At 43.9% G+C, this 19953-nt stretch overlaps 1 protein-coding gene across 1 annotated transcript in view; it reads left to right on the top strand.

Moving 5' to 3' along the window:
* The first annotated feature begins 1048 nt into the window (after positions 1-1048).
* The window catches only part of LOC133415213 (protein sidekick-2-like), a 121592-nt gene continuing 102687 nt past the window's right edge, over positions 1049-19953 (top strand). The window contains 1 exon segment of the mRNA XM_061701104.1: positions 1049-1367. Within this exon segment, the coding sequence (XP_061557088.1) occupies positions 1163-1367 (205 nt within the window). The 5' untranslated portion in view covers positions 1049-1162.

Below are 19953 nucleotides of genomic sequence, written 5' to 3'. Positions count from 1 at the left end.
CCTGTTAGTGCTCGGCAGATGTGGAAAGCACGAGTGCAGCGTGCTTGCCCGATGGAAAAACATACACATTTTAAACGCAAAGGTTATTCCCTCCATCTTTTGGATTCCGACGGGCTCTTTTGAATTGAGTTTATTTCCTGCTTGCTTAATCATCATTGGCAGTGACGGCCATTGCTCCGGGATCCTCTATGCAAATACAGCACAGCTCTCACCGCCGCACACAATCATTGTTTAATCCTCGGAGGCGTTTAGAATGTTTGTGAGGACTCACTTCTTCATTGAGTATTTTTTCTTTTTTTTTTTAAACTTCAAATCCAGGCTAAAACTCAATCACAGCAAGCAAACAGAAAGAGGGGAATGAATACCTCTGTATGCCGCATGGTGGCAGTAGCGTACAGAGCTTCTGGGGGCTACGAAACTATAACAAAAGGCACTTTTAGTGCATTTAAGTGCATGATGATGCATTCTGCGCACAGGGAAATTTAAAGGAAAGTTGGAAATAAGCACTTAAAAGCACAATTGAATGACTTAAGGAGAAGTTCATTTGACGGTGACGCCTTTCGATCTTGTTTCGCAACCTTTAGGCGCATATTTGCCATGAGAAAAACCTCACGGAACACCATGAAACTCAAATGTCACTGAAAGAACGAGCGCTGACCTGGGCTCAATTTTGTGAAATCTGGCCCCGTTTAGTCAAAGCCAAAGCTGAAATGTGTGACTTCTTTTGTTGTCTGAATGGCAACAGGTGGAAACACATCTCCTGGAAGAGATTTGAATTGCCTGTCACTATGCGTTGCTGGCATTGATAGATGAACACAGATAAATAATAATAATTTCCAGACCAAACGAGCGAAATTGAATGAATTCTCTCGGCCTACTGGTTGGGAATCATCACTTGAAATAACTTCATCATACTGCAGTGGTCAGCCAGCGTGTGTTTGAAAATTCAGATTCACTTCACGCTGCCGGACCCTGATGGAGCCTTGCGCGCGCGCGCGCGCGCGCGGCCGGTGTCTCTCTCCCTCCCTCATCAGCAGTCTGACGCACAAGAGCAGCAAGGCAGCAGCAAAGCATCGTCGAGCGACACAAGGCAAAAGCAGCAGCCAGGACGCTCGTCTCTCTCCCGGGGGGAGGGTGCGTGCGTGGGCCGCCCCAGAGCAACATGTTCCCCGCGCGGGGACGCGGAAAGAAGCGCTCCGGGAGCTCGACGGCGGCGGTGCAGCCGCAGCATCGGCATCGGCATCGGCATCGGCATCGGCAGCGGCAGCGGCGGCCGCGGACCATGGCTGCGTCTGGACGGGTCAGGAAGATGTGGGTCTCCTGTTGGATTCTGCTCTCGGCGACGTGCTTCTGTGCCCGGGCTCAAGGTAAGATGCGCAACTAACCATTCCGAGGGAAAGTGTTGTCTCGCAGGATTTCAATGAAGTTCCGAATGATTTTGTGCCCGTGAAGTCGAGTGAAAGACTCGCAATAGTCACTGGCCATAACATTAGGTACACATGCCCAATCAAATGAGATGGGATCGAGCGCAATTCGTCCCTTTACACATCGCAGAACGGGTATTAAAAAGGGGTCTTTTGACTAATGAGGTAGTGGTGGAGTGCACTGGTGTTCCTAATATTTTGCACCTCCCATGCCACTAAACATGAGCGCAAATATTAGAATATGTGACAGAATGACCATCGCCGTTAAATCCCTTTCATAACTGAATTATTGCGCTAACGTCACATTTAAAGGCTCATTTGAGGAGGGGGTGTACCTAATGAAGTGGCCAGTGACTGTGTATGTATAATGCATCATGCTAAAATGAAAAAAGAAATGCTCGCAAGCTGTTTTACGATTTCCTCATTGCCTCAAATCATATGGTTTTGGTCAAAGTGAGATCTATAAAGCCCAGAAAGCCGTTTCTCAGTGCGAAAGCTCAATAAACTGTAGATGGAGCCTCGCTTTCTGCCCAGAGGCCACCTTAATGGCCTCGCAGAAGCGGTCATAATATTGAGCCAGCACGACGATGGGGGAATGAAGCGGGGTTATTATTTGAAAAGTATATTACGTTTTGCCTAATGACCGTTCTTTAATGCAGGCGTGGCACAATGAATGAGTACGTGTACAGCACACGTGGGCTGTATTTGTTGATGTGGAACAGGAACCTGCTCTAATACACAGTAAGACGTGCGCTGTGAGCACCGAGAGGTAATGAGATATAAAATGGACGGCCGGTCGGGTCATTTCGGTCACTCGTGTCATGGTAAAAAAAAACTCAACGACTGGTAAAATAAAGGTTAAACACAATCAAATGGACATTGTTTGCAAGAAGTGGAGGTAAGTTTGTTGAGGCTATGTCTTTCGGCATGTTTGGGCGTACAGTGGACCCTCAATACTTGCAAATTTGGAATTAGACACCAATTTTGCGGGAATCTTTTTTCAAATGTTATTAAATGTTTTAAAATTGTCATTTTCATGTCAGCGTATCACGTGAGAACTATACTCATACTATACATACTACTTATTTTTATTTGACAAACATTTTTTTTTTTTAACATGTTCGCCAAATTTTAAAACGTGACAGACTCCACACCACTTAACGTTTTACTGCAGTGGATTCTGGCATATTTGCAGTCTGGCATTCACAAATGAACCGATTTGCGGATATTTGGGGGGAAACATAACCGCCAATATTTGCTGAAAAATAGATTTTTTTTGAACACATTTTTAATGGCAACTATTAGGGGGTTCAGAGTTTTCACAGATTTTTGCTATTCACGGTCAGGCTCTGTCGAATATCTCCCCTGACAATTCATTGCTCGTCTCCTTACCCGAAACCATATGTCAGGTGTAGTATCAAGACTGACCTGTGAGAGGCAACCTGGAGCCACAGGGCATTCAGACTGCCAGAAAATTCACAGAAGAAGAGAAGTGCTCCAGTAGAAGAAGCCGATCAGCAATTTATGCTCATTGGGCTTTATCTTGTCAACTCAAATGCGACCGGATACACTCGTTACCGTGGCGACGTTAACAAGAGTGGATCGCGCCGACTGTATTATAAGGAAACGATGGGGAAAAACGTCTTTTGGTGTTTACCGGTTGCTCAGCACAGGAGAGGACGTTCGTTTAAGGCTCGCTTGAGGTATCTTCACGTACTTTTAATACGATACGGCTCGCAAGCAGGTAACAAAACTTTATGTACCCTAGCAAGCTAGTGCTACCACTATCGGTTGTACGTAAACATGCCGCCGTTCTGTTGAATCGTGCTCTAAAGTCAGTTAATTACAATCAAGTGAAGAAAATGGATGGATGGAAGTTAGCACCAATTATTTATGTGAAGCCTACTTAACACATAGCACACCATAGTATAATCGATCAGGATATTCCGTCACAGGCATTCGACATTCGACGGGCCTATGCGGGCTTTCCTCGCAAGGCAGTGAAATTGATGTAATTGGGCCCAATTGTTGGTATGTGTGTACCTTGCTTAAATATTCTGAATATAATTGACCTCAATGGGCAATTTTGTTCTGAAATCCACATCATGGAACAAATCACATCCGACTTTGGACGTTCCACAGTACATTCCTATTCGATGTGATGATCTGAATTCTCCAAGACCAACAAGACAGACATGCATTGAATTCATTGGTTAGCCAGAACACATATTATTCGTTAATTCATACAAGAGGCGGCTTGTCTGTGCCCCCCCCCCAATCTTCCCTGTGCCATCCTCAGCGCACCAAAGTGCTAAAAGCAGCATAATCCCTTTGCTTGTTTGTCTTCGAGCAGGTTGCATTGCTTCAAAGTGCTCCCAACCTTATCTGAAAGGAGTCTCAGGCGTCTCTTAATATTCAGGACACAGTTCCTCTTGCCGTTATTACCATCCTTTCCTTCCTCTTTTTTTTTTTTTTTTTTTTTTAAAGGTAACACGCCAGTGAGTCAGTAGAGGAACTGCTGAGTGCCTCTGGGCTACTTCCCAGGGTTTTTACCTTCTCCCCCATAAACAGACCTCTTTCGCATCCTTTCAGTTCACCCGCATGTCATCCTGCCATTCACCTGTCTTTCTAGTCCTTCCTCGTAGAACGATTCCCTCTGTGCTCACACAGTCACGACTTTGGTGAAGAAACGCTCGCTATTCTGTCTCACAGTCACAGAGATCTTGTCTGCTTAAGTGGGGTGCAGATCTGCTCCTCATGGGGAATGTATGTTTGCAAATGCAAAACGCCGGTGCATCAAGTTAGCGATACGGCCTTCCTGTGGAGCGGAGGATGTCAAAATCTAGGCACGGGGATGCCGCCGCCCTCCCTTGGGGAGCCTGAGGTGGCGTGTGCTTGTTTTCGAGCAGCTTCCTCCTGCGCTCGACGCTGCTGCCGGCATCGACGCACTGGAGGACACCCGATAGAGTCCACCGCGTTTGTCTGGCCTTAAGCACCTCGCAGTAGGCCATTGTGAAAATTCATTTCGGGCCACACTGCCACCCGCGCACGTGCCAGCTCAAAGAAGTGAAGGCACGTGGGTAGTGGGTCCGATGGTGGGAAATGGAGACTTGATTATTCATCATCAATCGGGGGTTCTCAGTCCATGATGGAATTCTGTTCTAAGCGAAGTCACCTAATCACAATTTGAACGTAATTCTGAACAAATCTACGCTAACGCAGTCGTAAAATCCTAATTACAGTAAAAAAAAAATAAAAAAATAAAATAAAAAAAAAAAACACTTCGAGGCCATAAATGTAAAACAATCCGATACGGTGGAGACTGAACGTGCCTTCTTCCTCAAAACATTTTTTGTGGGTATCGTTGTAAGTCACAAAACCTGAACTGAAGATTGGGAAATCTTGTTGAAAAAGTTCTTTTGCGCTTTTGCACTCCAAAAAATGGTCCAAAGTTAGTGTTTGTCCCAACAGATGTGCCCCAATTAGTGCGCCTTCCACTTGTGAACAAACGCATCCCCTTTCCTGTCAGAAAAAAGGCCTGTGGCAATTTATTGACATCGCTCACGCAAGGACACTAAAGAGCTAACTGCTGAGCCCATTTGCAATCTGTTGCTAACCAAATCAGCAGCGCTGAAGTACTTAAGCAGTTTCTAAGATCAAGTCAAGTGTGGCTTCTTACCTTATATTGTTAACTTGGTCTCTGCGCAATATTAAAGCTAATCTACACATTAGAACCTCCTACTTAAAGTCATCATTTCAGTGAATATGTGTATGAAAAACACTTCTTATCCCATAAATGTAAAACAAGCAAATAAAAGCAGTTAGTATGGCGAAAAGCAAGTGTCTGTATCATCGTACACCTGCGACACGTCTGGCAAGAGAACCCTCTCCGATACGTCCCAATATCTCAACTGAAGATGGGAAATCTTGTTGAAACAGTCTTTTCAAACTAAGCATACAAAAAAAAAAAACCCAGAAATGAAATAGTGTGTTTCCGAAAATAGTGGCTGTCACATTGATAGACACCATGCCCCAGTTAGTTGCCGAGTGCATTATCCACTTAAGATAAATAAACGCCTCTCTTTTCCCCATCAGGAAAAAAAATGGCTGTCTGTCTCAGTTTGTAGACACTATTCTTATACACACAAGCACAGTAAAGTTTGAACTGCTGAGCCCATTTGAACTGTGTTGGTAACCGAAAAAGAAGCACCAAAGCAATTTAACAGTCCCTCAGATGAATTAAAGCATGGACTCTTAACACATTTTGTAAAAGAGTTGCCTACGCAGTTTTAAAGATACGCGATATACGGAGATGGCGTCTTTCACTACGATGCTGTCATCTGTCAACATTGAAATAAATGGAAATGCTATTCATCCATTACAGCAAAAAAAAAAAAAAAATGACAGCACAAATATTTGCAACGTGTTTTTTGAGGAGGAAAAAAGCACTATTCACCAACTATGGCTTTTTGCATTGTGTATTAACGTTAAGCTAGCAGAAGGCAAAGTTGTCTGCTTGTTTGAAATACACAGCGTGTAATGCTCTTTATTTTGTTTAGTTTGACAGGAAACTTGACTTGAGAGTGTCAATACACAGTTGAAGTGTCTTATTTTTTTTTGAAGAAGAAGAATTGTTCACTATCTGCCAAACTACTGTTCACTTCGAAGTGAGTTGAGTTGACTGCCAAGATACAGTGCTTGTATATTAAATATTTGCTCGCGAGTCAAATGCAAAAAAAAAAAATCACCCAACAGACGAAAATTTCCCAAGTCAGGTCACTCGTATCTCAAGGCCCCACTGTAGATAATCTTTCATTTTTGGTCCTTTAGTTCTCTGTTGGCAGTGTAGCTCTTTAAAATCATGCATATTATTAAGACCATAAGTACAGTATGTATGTATAATTGTCACCAAATTGTATCAAGATACTTGGCTAGAGGCCTCGACCAGGGACTATGTTGGCCTTTTAGGGTCATTTGTGCGCCACCTGTCGTGCTGTCACGGTCGTCAGAGTCAGTAGCGAGTGACTATTTATTAATTATTAATTGATTTCTATTTTAGGAGTGTTTGCCTCAGGTTTATGATACCAAGTTCAGATCATAGAATCGTGTGATGGTTTTTTCTTGTCTTTCACAACATCTCAGCGGCGTGCGTTATTCCCCTCGAACCTCCTCGGAGTGAACACTACCCCTTTGCCAAGTGCCGAGTGTGTGCGCGCATGTTCGCCGGCGCTTATGTTCCCGTCTATTGAGCTTTAATCTAGATAGCCTCATTGACATTCTGCCAACCGGCTGCTGCCATCATTTTCTGGACGCGCATTATTATGCAGCCTGACAGCTGTCAGCCATTTCCAAATCTGTAAATCTTATGATAATCCACCATGCTTACACACAAAAAAGCATTTGTTTAAAACGCTCACAATCCGCGTGTGATTAAAACTGCCTGCGTCTAATGCAGGCAGCGGATCATAATTCTTGCACGTGACGACACACACTGACGGGCTCGCAAACACACCCACAGACAGATAGAAAAATCAATGGGTACCAAATTATACAGCTCCATCAAGAGAAATATAATGCCGTTTTAATAGAATCAAAGGCATCCCCTCGTTCCAACAAAGACCGATGACAAACTCGCCCACACGCGCACCGACTCAATCTCAAGTCGTAGAAAGCGCTTGCATGCTACAAATAGAACATCCGTCCGTGGCACAGTGCCCCCCGGCATCGGATTTCAGACATGATACTAAAGCCCTAAAGGTGATGAAATCATTGTTTTGGTTTTTTTTTCCTTCAACTTGAAGTACTTTTATCACGTGACAGCTCTCATGTGACTAAGGAGTGAGTGCGTGCTGCTATAACTTGGGTGCAATGATGCCACACAGTGCACATTAGATGTGTGGCTGAGTGATTTTCAAGAAAAGCTGCTTGAATTAGAGTAGCATCATAGCAAGGCAAAGCGCGCTCAGCGTGGAAGCTCGTGTTGGCCTCGTGGATTTACACGCCACTAAGTAGAACATTTCAGATTTTCGCCAGCATAGGGAAATCGGGTACTCTCAGATCATAATCGGGCCTGCTCCGAATGTGGGTAAAAATGGCTCATGAATTGAGGAGCTGCCAAACGGTCAGATTGCTTGTTTGGTAGCAGTGACCATATTAAGCTAGCAGCAAAACAAACATCGCATACGTAACGAAGTTAGTACAAAATAATTCCTCCGGTCGTAGAGTGGCCATGCAGCATGCCCTACACGTATTGAAATAACACCAGAAAAAGTTCGGCTAACTGGTGCATGAAAGTAAAGGACGGACATTTTCCCGGCCGTATTGGCGCGTTACTTCTCCCATGGGGATCAACAGCAAAAGTGGAGAAATAAAGGTGCGCGCCTCGTTTGTAGGCTGCCGTGTCACATGAATTACTGCAGTAGGGGTACACGCTGAAATTAACGTTTCACATTTTGAGGCATTATTTAAACTTACATATTTCGTGTAATGATGATACAAGCAATGACATGTAATACAAGATACTATTTAGAAGAGCTTAATTGACCCTGTTGCACGAATTCAATTCTGAAGACATCCTGTTTTATTCTATTTCTCTTTACGCTGCCAAGATGTATATCCAAATTGTGCCACTTGGGAGCAAACAGTCTGACTTGTGTCACTTGAACCATACATTGGAAATCCAGCCTTCGACACTTTTTAAGGGGCCGGGGGGGTTGCTTGAATCCCGTTGTCATGCAGTATTTACTCTCGCTGCCGCTGTGGCAGAATGCAGTTAATTGTATATGTTTACTGCTCAAGGAACAGCTCGCAGGTGGAGTTTGGCTGAAATGCTTGCATTCTCCTTTCCACACAGCGGCAAAGAGCAGCAAGCGGCTTGCGGTGCCTCAGGTGAAACGCAGCGGCAGCTTGACTTTTCCAAATCAGCTTGTGTGTCTTCCGTGCTCGCCTCCCCCCATCTGGCTGCTCGCTACTTGCTTTCGATCGCTCTCTCTCTCTCTCTCTCTCTCTCGGCCCCCCCTCCCCCGCTGTCAAAATGCCATCTCCATATGTTTATTCATGTTGCCACGGGATGCTTTATTCACCAGGACGGAACGGATCACAGCAGAATCATAAATATATATATATATATATATATATATATATATATATATACCAGCCACACTGGCAGCAAGAATGGAAATGAATGAATGAAAGTCGGCTGTAATGCATCCGAAAAGGAACCGGCGCTTCCAACCTGTTTAAGGGTGACAAATGATTGCAATCTCCCTAATTGTGGAAGAACAATACGGCTGCTGCGCTGTCAACACTTCTTAGCTTTAGGAGGACTTTAATTGGCTTAGTCAAGCAGTAAAACTGTGTACATAGTTCATAATGGAAATGTAATCAAATTAACTTCAACCGTAGGGTTTTGGCATTCGCCCTTTGCCGAACAATCGCCCAACGCCTTGTGATAACGAGGAGAGGGGCAAAGGGTGGTGGTGGCCGTGGAGGAGTTTGCTTGTGCTGCCTTATTCCTTTCTTGTCAATTTTCACAGAAGAACCCATCACGGCACAACGCTAAGCAGAGAGAAAAAAAACACAATGTGCGAGCAGCCGTGTGTGGCCGAAGTCATCATCCGCCGGTAACATACTCGTTGGAAAAATACCTTTTTGGCTTTACTTTTCAATTGCAGCGGCGCCTTGAAATACAGGTCACCGGACTTGATTTCTTCGAGATGCGAGGTGCCATTCGGCCGATCCTTTGCTGTGACCTGTGAGTGCAAACGTGAGATACGAGCGTTGTAGGATGGCAATAAACTCAACTCACTTCACAATCATCAGCAGTTTGGTAAAGAGCGAACAATTCTTCAAAAAAGAGGCTTGAAGCTGTTTAATGCCTTTCCCACTTGACGTTTAATGTTAAACTAAACAAAAACCAAAGAGAACTACACGTGTATTTAAAGCAACCGTAAAACATTGCTTCAAAAATGCCATCGCAAGCTTGATGCTAACACATGAGGCAAAACGCCATTGACGGGCTAATGGATAGCATTGATGTTGGGGTGTTATGACCCTTTAAGCAACTGATATTTGAACACAAACAGTGGAGCAATGCATATAGGCAGACACTATCACAATGCTCACAAGCATATATTCTTTATCCTCTGCAAAAAAAAAAAACGGCTAATATGATTGCAGCTTATTGAATCACCAAGAATCGCAGTGACTTTTGTGCATTTGTCTGTATGACTGTATTATACTGCCCCCGATGGCCAAGTCAGATACACCCGAAGGAGCAGCACAATTTATTGAATTGAAGCATTACATCGTGATGCTCACGCTGTTTAATCAATTCTATTTCATTTAGTTGTTACTCTATGCTTCTATCAAGTACAATATAATAGAGTGCGTTTTTCCTCATGAAGAAAACATTCCAAAATATGTTATTGTTTTTTTCCCGTTACTTTCCAAGCTTGGACACGGAGCGAATTAAACTTGTACCTCAAGGCACCACTGTACAGCGCTATTGAACGAGGAATTTCATTTGAATCACATCGCCGGGAGTGATTTTTGTTTCCATGTGTGCTGTTTACTGAAGGAGCACAACACCGAGGTCGGGAGGGTCAGTGGGGGTTTCAGGTCGCATATCAATCCTCTCGGTGTCTGAAGGAAGTCCTACCTGTCTCACACCAAATACGATTGCAACTCTTCCGCTATCGAGAACAAAAGTCTCCGAAAAGCACAGCCGAGCAGTGACAGAGGGAGGAAATTACCTCGAACGTCGAGGAAAAGGGAGGAGGACGCGATGCAAAGTGTCTCTGCTCATTTGATTTGTCTAATAACATCTCGACAAGGGAGTAGAGATGCTGCGCTGCTTCATCAATGCATCACTTGAAGAAGCCATTTGAAAGCACTCCGAAAACGGTGTCATCACTTTCGTCCTGGGAGAGGAGGAGTTGTTTTCCGAGGCAGCGTTCTTGGACCGTGCGTCTGTCTGCAAAACCCCCTCAAGCTGTTCCATGTAAACATTTAGACAACACAAAGGCGACTTGAGTAAAAAAAAAGTGCGCCGAGAAACAATGCGGCACAACGTGAGCCGTGAATCTCTGCTTTCATTCAGCCTGCCCCTCGTGGGGACTGGCGAGATTCTTCTTGCCTTGTGAATAAAACGGCGAAAGAGGCAGAGATATGGGGAAGAAATTGTTGTGGGCCCAATTTATCTCTCTTTGCCAGTAAAAACAACCGGCGGTAGCAATCTGTTTTCTTTGTACGGTCGCAGGATTGAACTCATATCTTGAGCTTCCTCTCCATTTTTATGCTGACCTTAAAGCAAGCCCGGAAAAAGCAAGCCCGTCCGCATTGTCAAAAAGACTCTTCCCGCTTGCGCCTTCATGCTCGGCTTGTCTTATCCCCACTAACAAGGAACCGCTTTGGCCTTTATCAGACAAAGTGAGATGTCACTTATCTCTGTTTTGAAGCCACACTGTCTCAACGTAAAACTCCACATTGACGTCGGTGTATAGTTTGTGTAAGAACAAAAAAAAAAAAAAGAAGGGACAGGAGACCACTCCAAACATTCAGTTTTGGTAACATGATCATAGATTACGAACAGAAACAAAAGCCCGATTTGTGCGGTCGTAAAATATGACGGAAATTTCATTAGTAATGACTTCATATAAGGCTCCTGATTCTTGACTAACTTTTGTTTTATTAGCCGGAGCACAGTGGCCTCGAACTTGAAAATTTGGGGGCGCAAGCAGAACATTTCAGAGCGCACACAGTAAATCAAAGTAAATATCCACATTTCCTCAATTTTAACTATATTAATGATACAGTAAATACTTTGATATCAAATGCAAGAAAGTACAATGTTTGAAATTCACATTTTGTTGTGCAACCTTTGACACAACATAAACGTGATAAACACAGTTATCCTTCTTAAATTCTAGCAATAGTCAATTTGTTGTGGTTATTGATGCAGAATTTGCAGTTCATTGAATTCAATTGGGCACAGTGGACGACTGGTTAGAGCGTCTGCCTCACAGTTCTGAGGACCGGGGTTCAATCCCCGACCCCGCCTGTGTGGAGTTTGCATGTTCTCCCCGTGCCTGCGTGGCTTTTCTCCGGGCACTCCGCTTTCCTCCCACATCCCAAAACCATGCATGGTAGGTGAATTGAAGACTCTAAATTGCCCGTAGGTGTGAATGTGAGTGTGTTTGGTTGTTTGTTTATGTGTGCCCTGCGATTGGCTGGCGACCAGTTCAGGGTGTACCCCGCCTCCTGCCCGATGATAGCCGGGATGGGCTCCGGCGGCTCAGAAAGTGGATGGATGGGTGAATTCAGTTGAATTCTTCTGCCCGAAATAAGAGTATCTCAGCCTGGTGAACAGCCACTCGTCCCGAAAATAGAATTTCGTACCTTTTTTCACCGCGACCGTTTCCTCACAAAACGAGTCGGACTCATCAGGATTTGTCTCCTCAGGCGCATATTAAGTTTACCGGGGAGAAAGGAAGTACCGATAAACCTCTTTGCCATTGTTCGTTGTTTACAAGAGTTATGTGAAACCGTCTCGCCTCTTTTCACACATTAGCCAATCACAGCGGTCCTTTGGCCCCCACTCCCACACACATCGGGCCACCTTCTTCTTCTGTGGTGTCAATCTTCCGCCTTTCTTCGTTTTTCAGTTGCCAACAACTGGGCTGAAGTGTGAACAGAAATGTATCTGCAACAAAAAACTGAAATAGGCGAATGTATCGGCCCCAAACATTTTAGGGGCGAAATACAACCAGCAAAATAAAGGCAACAAATATTATTGTTAAAGTAAAAAGGGACATGTTGTTTTGATTTACAGGCAGCACTCTGTTTACAACGGTAGCGCCATATGAGCTTCGGGGTCGGGTTTTTCCCAACTGGCGTTGTTCTGTTTTTTTTTATGTTTTGTTACGTTACTGGAGATCTCTAATGTCTGGGTATTGACACACTGGTTTGGATCCGAAACGCACGCTGTTTGCGTGGAAGACGGCTTTTGCACGGCGCAATAGTTATTTTGTAGCCGTTACCGCGACCAGGTGTTTTGTGCCGCGTGAAGAACAAAGATGGGAGAGCTGTGCTGCACGGTGGTCAACAGTTGGCAGGGCGAGATAAACAAAGAGAATTTGTGGCGGTTGCCCCGTCCAAGGGCACATTCCCTTCTGGGATGGCTTAACACGTGAGCGTCCGTGGTCGCCGTCTGTAGGATTTTCTGTGCTGACCGGTTCCATGGGGGATGCGGGGTGGTTTTGCGCTCTCTCATCTTAAAAGCTGCCTTTCATGACCTGGAAATAATTGCTTCTGGTTTTTGTTCCCCCCCCCCCCCACCTTATTTGCCATGCCCAAAACATCAAACTACCTTATTACATTTCGAGTGCACACCTTCACTGTAAACAAAGAGCTTGAGATACTGAAGTGCTGATCTTTTCAAAAACAACTTTGCACAATCACGTCCACTGGGGTGTTGTTTTTTGTTTGTTTGTTTGTTTTGTTTTGTTTGACTTTGCTGATAAGTACCGTCGCCGGTTTGTCGCTGCATCGCCGGTGCCTCTGTGAACATACACGTAGTGTGTCTTTTTGATCAGTGTCCTTGCCCCAAACATCAACGGCGTGTCATTTTAGAAGCGTAACAGTGACAGGAGCTGACAGAAGCGGCGACGCTGTCCGCTGGCACGTGACGCGTGCGGGTTCAAGTCATGCAAGAGAGGGAAAACGCGCTTGGGGTATGCGGTTGAAAGCATATGGAGGAACTCAAAAAGCTCACACAAAGCATTGGCCCGACACTGAATAAAATAATGTGGTAGCCGAACTTATGAGGGCCCGCGTCGACACGGGTGCCGTAGACCACTGGCGGCCGCTCGGATGCTAACGTTAGCTTCTCCCGTTGCTGTGCCGTAGCGCAGGACGCTGCAGTATTGTACTCCGCAGTCTCCGCTTTCCTGCCGCAGTCCATTTTCTTGCTGACCTTAGTCTCCTCTTCAATAAAATGCAGTATGTCTCTGCATCACTGAAATAATCACTGGTGTGGTGTTCACAGTTTTAGAGAAAAAGAAAAGCATATTTTTCAACCTGTTCAATATGTTTTGTTAGTATGGCAATAGATGGGAGACATAAAATATTTTATTTTTTTAACCCGAGCACTTGATTTACAAACGCTGAAGGTCAAGATGCCAATAAGAATACCATAAATGGGGTGCAGCGTTTAATTATTGTGATATATTCAAAGAGTCTTAGACTTGGAAGTTCACATAGCTCTTTTCAAAGGGTTTTTAAATTGTTGTTAAAATTAGATTATTTTAGTAGGGCTGTTTTTAAAATGGTGCTTCCTAGGTGACATACTATAGTCCAGACTGATTGTTGAAGTCAGAAAGGTTGGCGTTTTTTTTAAGTCTCTCAGAATAAAGTGGAATCGTTTCTCTTCAAGTGTTCTAAAGATGTTCGAGACAAAAATACAAATGTTCAGACTCACTTTCGCACACATGTACAGTGTAGGGAGCGTTAATCCATTCCAGCACCCACCCCCAAAAAACAATTCAACAAAAAATGTTGCAGTGTGTTTTAATGAGAAAAATAGCACTCCTTCATATTGTACTTGATGAAAACATACAGCAACTGACATGATAGAATTTAAAATCATGGAACACTTTCTCTCACACTACATTAATTGAATGGCCATTGTGCTGCTCTTTTCGTGTGTGTGTGTGTGTGTGTGTGTGTGTGTGTGGAAGTCAGAAAGACGGATATACTGTTAAGTGAGACGTCTCAGCTCATCAGTACGGCACTAATGTTAGTCATTCTTCACAGAGGATAAAGCATATATGACTGTGACGACTGTGATATTGCTCGTTTTCGTGTTGCTGCACTGTTTGTTCAATACAATGCTTAAACGCTGGCAGCACTGCAACATAGATGCTATTTAGTGTTAGCATTGAGCTAGCAGACTGAAAGGCAAACGATGTGGTTGTTTTAAATACAACTAGGTGTTATTATCGTTTATTATCGCTTTAGTTTGACTGTAAACTTCAACAGGCAGCGGATATAAACTGCATTAAGAGGAGGCTACAATAAAAATGTTTATGGAAGTCAAACATGTCATGGTGTGTACTGTAACTAGCTCGGTAATTTGCCTCTCTTTCAAAACATTGCATTGTCTTCCAACGAATAGGGTGTCCTGAGATTTACCGAGCCTAATTAAAAAGCACAGTGATACAGAAATGCTACTTGACAGCACGAATGATCGACATTACTCAAGTGTCAGGTACATATTTAAATCAATACAGCCCAGGAGCGCCTGTTTGAAACTTGCTGTTCAACCAGTTTCAACATTCTCCGAGAATTAATGGGTGCAAAGCCACGGAGAGCCCGTGTTTTGACAATGATGCATAAATCTGCCAATACCCAAATTTGGAACCAAAATCATTCGAGGCAGAAAACCGTGACGGTTTCTGCCTCAAATGATTTTAGGCGAGAGCTCCTCGGAGGTTCAACGAGAAGCCTGCGATGCGTATGTGAATGCAAGCGATACTGACAAATATGGAAGCGGCCCTGTGTGGAAAACAGCCCATTTGTTTGCATTTGCAAGTCAGCTTGACGGAATAACCCAATAACAGAAGAATTTATTTATTTATAATGCCACATCTACGCTAATACATTCGGCGGCGTCTGACACATGCATTTGGAGTGCGTGCATGCCCGTGGATTATTTCATTACGGTTAAATGGAGCTTTTCGGGAAAAAGCAGCCGCGCGGCCGCTCAAAGTGAGGCCACGCGAAAAGACAAAATCAGCTTTTTCCAGCAGCGTGACGCGACGGCTCCTTCTTTTCTCCCCCGATTCAAACCCTCTCCCCGTCTCGTCAAAATGGCCGGCAACTGCACTCAGGTTTTGTGGGGGACACCGTGAGGAAGCACAGGCGTGTGTCAGGGTGGTGCTGGTGTCAAAAAAAGGAGAGTGGGGTAATGGACAACGCGGCGAACAGTAACACAAATCCTACATTCTGGGCGGATCGGACGGCTGCTAGGAAACAGCTGACAGTCAAATGGGGGGGGATCAACGGGATTAGCGCACCCGTATTGAGCACAAACATGTACCCGCACCCTCCCTCCACTCGACTTTGCACACTGCCAGACTTCACTCGCGTCAAAAACCCTTGAGATGAGGCAATTTGGGTGGAAATATGCATATGAAGTCACTCGTTTTGGTCCTACACGAGTGTATTTTTCAAGAACTGATCTGACCCGATAATATTCAATATTTGCCCTGCAACCCACACATTTGACCTGTCAGAACCACAGCCTGACCCAAAACTTGCAAATAAATGCGTCTGATTTAATGAAGCTGGGCTCCAGGAAAATATTCCTGGAGCCCAGCTCCTTTATTAATGCGTTTGGATCTGCTCCACGAACTTCATGTTTAGTACTGCGACCCAACTTCCAAACTTTTAACGTGCACCTGAATTAAGGACGCTATTCTCAAGGAAAACAAGTATGATGCTGCTTTGATTGTACAAGTAATACAGTACTGTATAAGGAATACAGAAGGTTGTTGTCACATGTAGCACCTAGCCAGTACTTCCTAGAAATTCCTGCAGCTTCTTCACCGTTCCTGTAGGCTCCTTCGCAGCTTCCTTTATTCACTTCGTTTCATCAATTTTGGAACACCTTTGGCCCTGGAATGTATTATCTCTATGTTTCTATGAGGAAACTAGTTTCTAAATTTGAACAAACAAATTATCTTTGACCTTAGTGGTACATGCCATTTCACAGATGTGCTCAGCTTGTTCACCGCAATTGATTTGGTTCTTACGCGCTCATAAGGACACGTAGAAAACGTCAATAGTCCCCATTCAAGATGAGAAACAAGCAGAAGGCCATTTGCACACACACACGTGCGACACAAAAATTCAAACGCAAGTCAACCGAACAACAACAATAATAAATAAAAAAGAGACATTGCATCTGAGTGCGGGGGATTTAAATGTCAGAGACAATCAGTGCAGCCGTTGGTGATCTGAGTGAGATTTCCTGTCACTGCCCCTCCAGACGCAGCCTCTTGAATTCTGCAGGGGGCTGCCATGTCCCGAATACCGCGGCCTCTGTCGTCTCTCGTCTTGGTCTACCTAAACAAACCCGAGTCTTAGCGTCCCCCTGTTGGTGTGTATATGCTCCAGGAAGACCTCTGACAATGCTAACCGTAACCCCTCAAGGCCCCGCCACTACCACTGACTCCCTACGCTGGAGAGGAGGCGGACATGTGAACACGCTCCGGAGCGACGCACTGTCGTCGTCCCCCCCCCCCCGCGAGAGTCAAGCCAGATCGGATATGTGTCACATGTGACATATTCATATGATGATTTATGATGCTTGACTTTGGAGCAAGACAGGCGGCAAGAATGTCGCAGGAGCCGGAACCTCCAAAGTCGAACAAGTTCGAGTTCAGTCGGTGTAAAGTACAAAGCCGAATGTTAAGCATAGAAACTGAAATGGAAGTTACTCCAGGTATGATAACTTCCTTTTGGTTCCATTATACAGCGACTTTTCATAGCTGAATGGCAGTTTGTTAATGATTACCACAGATCCCGAAATTCATGGCTGCAAACAAACGTTGCATGCATTTTTTTTCTCTTCCCTGCGATAAAAACATGTAAGTACAGTAAACCTTTCCTATTAGCCGGGCGTAGGGACTGAGTCTCAAAAAATGCGACTAATTGACTCCCCCCTGCAAAATATTTGAACTTGCCTATATTCATAGTTGGAACAATATATAAATGCCAAAACACGTGATTGCCGATGAATCGAAGTCGAGCTACAACCGTCATTGCAGAGCGGTAAAGTCACACCGACTAGTCGACTAGTCAGTATCAATAACTACTTTCCTACTAGCCAAGTCTTTGGTGACATATTGTGACATATTAGGGCATTATAGAAAGAGGCCAAAAATATGCAGAGATTGTGTTCCATGGAAAAAAATATGGATTTGTTCATTTGTGAATAGCAAACCACAAACAGTTATTTTAATTGACTTTTATTATACTGTGACTAACTGGCTTTTACACTTGCATGACATGTGTTGATACTTAATAAAGGTTTTGTGTTGGGGAACCGTTTGGAGCAAATTAATTCACTTTACATCATTTCCTATAGGGACATTAGCTTAGAATTGGATAAACAGTAGAAAATATTGTGTTGTCCTTTGTATTATTATTTTTAACGTGCTACCTCAGGCTATAATTCTGCATCCTCGTCCTCAAGGGCTGCACCATTTTCTTGGTCAAGCTATTTCAATTTGGAACAGAGCAGGAGGGTGTCAAATAATCATTTCCACTCCATCAAAGGAAGTATTTTCAGCACACTTTTTTATTCTAAGCATGCCGGACATGTATTTTCGCCTGCGGGTTCAGTCCAAGAATTGGTGGGATTCTCTCGGTTTAATGAAGTTGCTCAGACCGATGTTCAATTTAATGGAATGTAATTGTAAAATGAAAAAAGAAAAAAAAAAAAAAAAAAAAAAAGGTTGACTTCAATTTGTGTAGCCACTCAATGGGCCAAGATCATTAGATTATAAAGAGAAAAAAAAAATCTTTGAATGTCTACTGTGCAGAAATTAGTTTTTCAAGAGGAAACAATCAGGTGAGTGGTTTTGTAGCTTATAAAAATCCACAAAGAAGTAGGACCATTATGCTTGGCCACAATCATTCAAGCACAGCAGCTACTTTCTCCACCTATTTTATTTAATATATTTATTTATTTACTTTTTAATTTTCCTCGCCGGGCTCCGAAACTTGATCTCATTTCACTGCTGAAGGTCTTGTTATTGCTATAAATGCTGTAAAGTGGACGCAGCATTTCTGTTCTGCATTAGTGAGGAAAAGTGACGCCGAGAACACCGGCCATGCAAATGCACGCATGCGGGCACGCACCCACGCACACACCACACACGCACGCACACAGCGGTGCTGACATGCAAACTCGCATGGTGGTGGTGTTTAAAAGCTTTAATCACACCGCTGCTCCGAGCCCCAATGTGGCAGTGCACTCTGCATCATTGAAGGCTTGTTTTATTAATGTTGTCCAGAGTGAAGTATGGTGGAGTAGTGCCGATGGTGTGGGGCTTGGCGGAGGGGGGGGGGAGACGCATTGTGCTCTTGATTTAAAGTGGGGTGGAGCAGAAACAATGGCCATGAAAAAAACATGGCAAGGCTGTGTGAAGCAGCCCACTTGCTTTATTTTAGTTTTATTTTACAGGCGCCGAGGCCAAAAATGATGTACAGGAAAGTGGATGCTCACTGCGGGAAAAACATGCGGGCGCTCCTGACCACTGTCAACAAATGCATTGGTTTTAGCAAAACAGTTGCAAAATTCAAAACACACTCTGTAACCTGGGGTGTAATCTCTGCAAGCAATCGTCGCTTTGTTGGTAATGTCGCTGTAAAAAAAAAAATCAGGAAAGTCCAACACAGTCCGTACGAGCAAGGGTTGTTATGAATTTGGATGGGGCTAGTTGAATTCATTCACTGCCGTTGACAACTATACCAGGTATATGTCGAATGTGCATGTTATCGGGCAGTGAATCAAGATTGAAAAAAAAAAACCCCCAACAACAACACTTTTTGTCATATTTGTTAAAACCGTCATTGTGACTTGACAGCAGTCCATGATAAATATGATTTGTGAAAACCAGAGATCAGGGACAGAAGGCGTGACTTTGGAGATGTCAATCATTTGTCACACACGCAAAGAAAATCTCAAAGTCAGCAAAGGTCTGATTTTCACATCTTGTGTGTGATGTCGCTTACGTTTAAAAAAATCGGTACGTGTGTTTACGCAAAGCGAACCGAACGAGGAATAAAACCAAGGTTCATACAATCATAATAATCTTATTCGGAAAACAGAACAGCTGAACTTTATTTGTGGTTAATCCGAGGCACTTTGAACGGTGGCAGGTGTGTGCTGACTCGTTCGACATGCGTTTGGATGCGATTGGACAATTCTGAACACACTTGTGCAACCACGTTATCTCACATATATTTATTTTCACTTCCTGTCTGTAAACTATATATATATATATTTTTTTTTCAATTGAGTCATCCAGGTTAAAGGTCACATTAATGGCGGAAAAATGATTTATCTTGTTGTCGTTTCTCTTTATCTCGAAACCACCTGGCATTTGAACGGGGGTGTGTAGACTTTTTATATCCACTGAATAAGCGCTGGACTGTGCGTACTTCCTCATGTTTGTCATAACGGGCTAATCGAAGTAGCGAGTGGGCGAAGTTGCATCCTATGTAAGCGTTGATGAGTAATTGCACACGTGAGCGACCAGCGTGCACACCACATACACAGGCACGCTTAACCAGCTGACATGAGACGTTACGAGGCACGATATTGCGGTCGGCCAGGAGACAAAAGACAATCGTAATTAATTTTCCCTGAAATGGTCTGATTTTGATATGTCAAACAGCAGTGCATTGGCATTTATTGCACAGAGTCCCTCAGGGCAAGAGAATGGAGGCTTGCCATCTT

This window comes from Phycodurus eques, chromosome 16 (assembly GCF_024500275.1).
Source record: "Phycodurus eques isolate BA_2022a chromosome 16, UOR_Pequ_1.1, whole genome shotgun sequence".
Lineage (NCBI taxonomy): Eukaryota > Metazoa > Chordata > Actinopteri > Syngnathiformes > Syngnathidae > Phycodurus > Phycodurus eques.
This window is presented reverse-complemented; position numbering and strand designations above follow the sequence as displayed.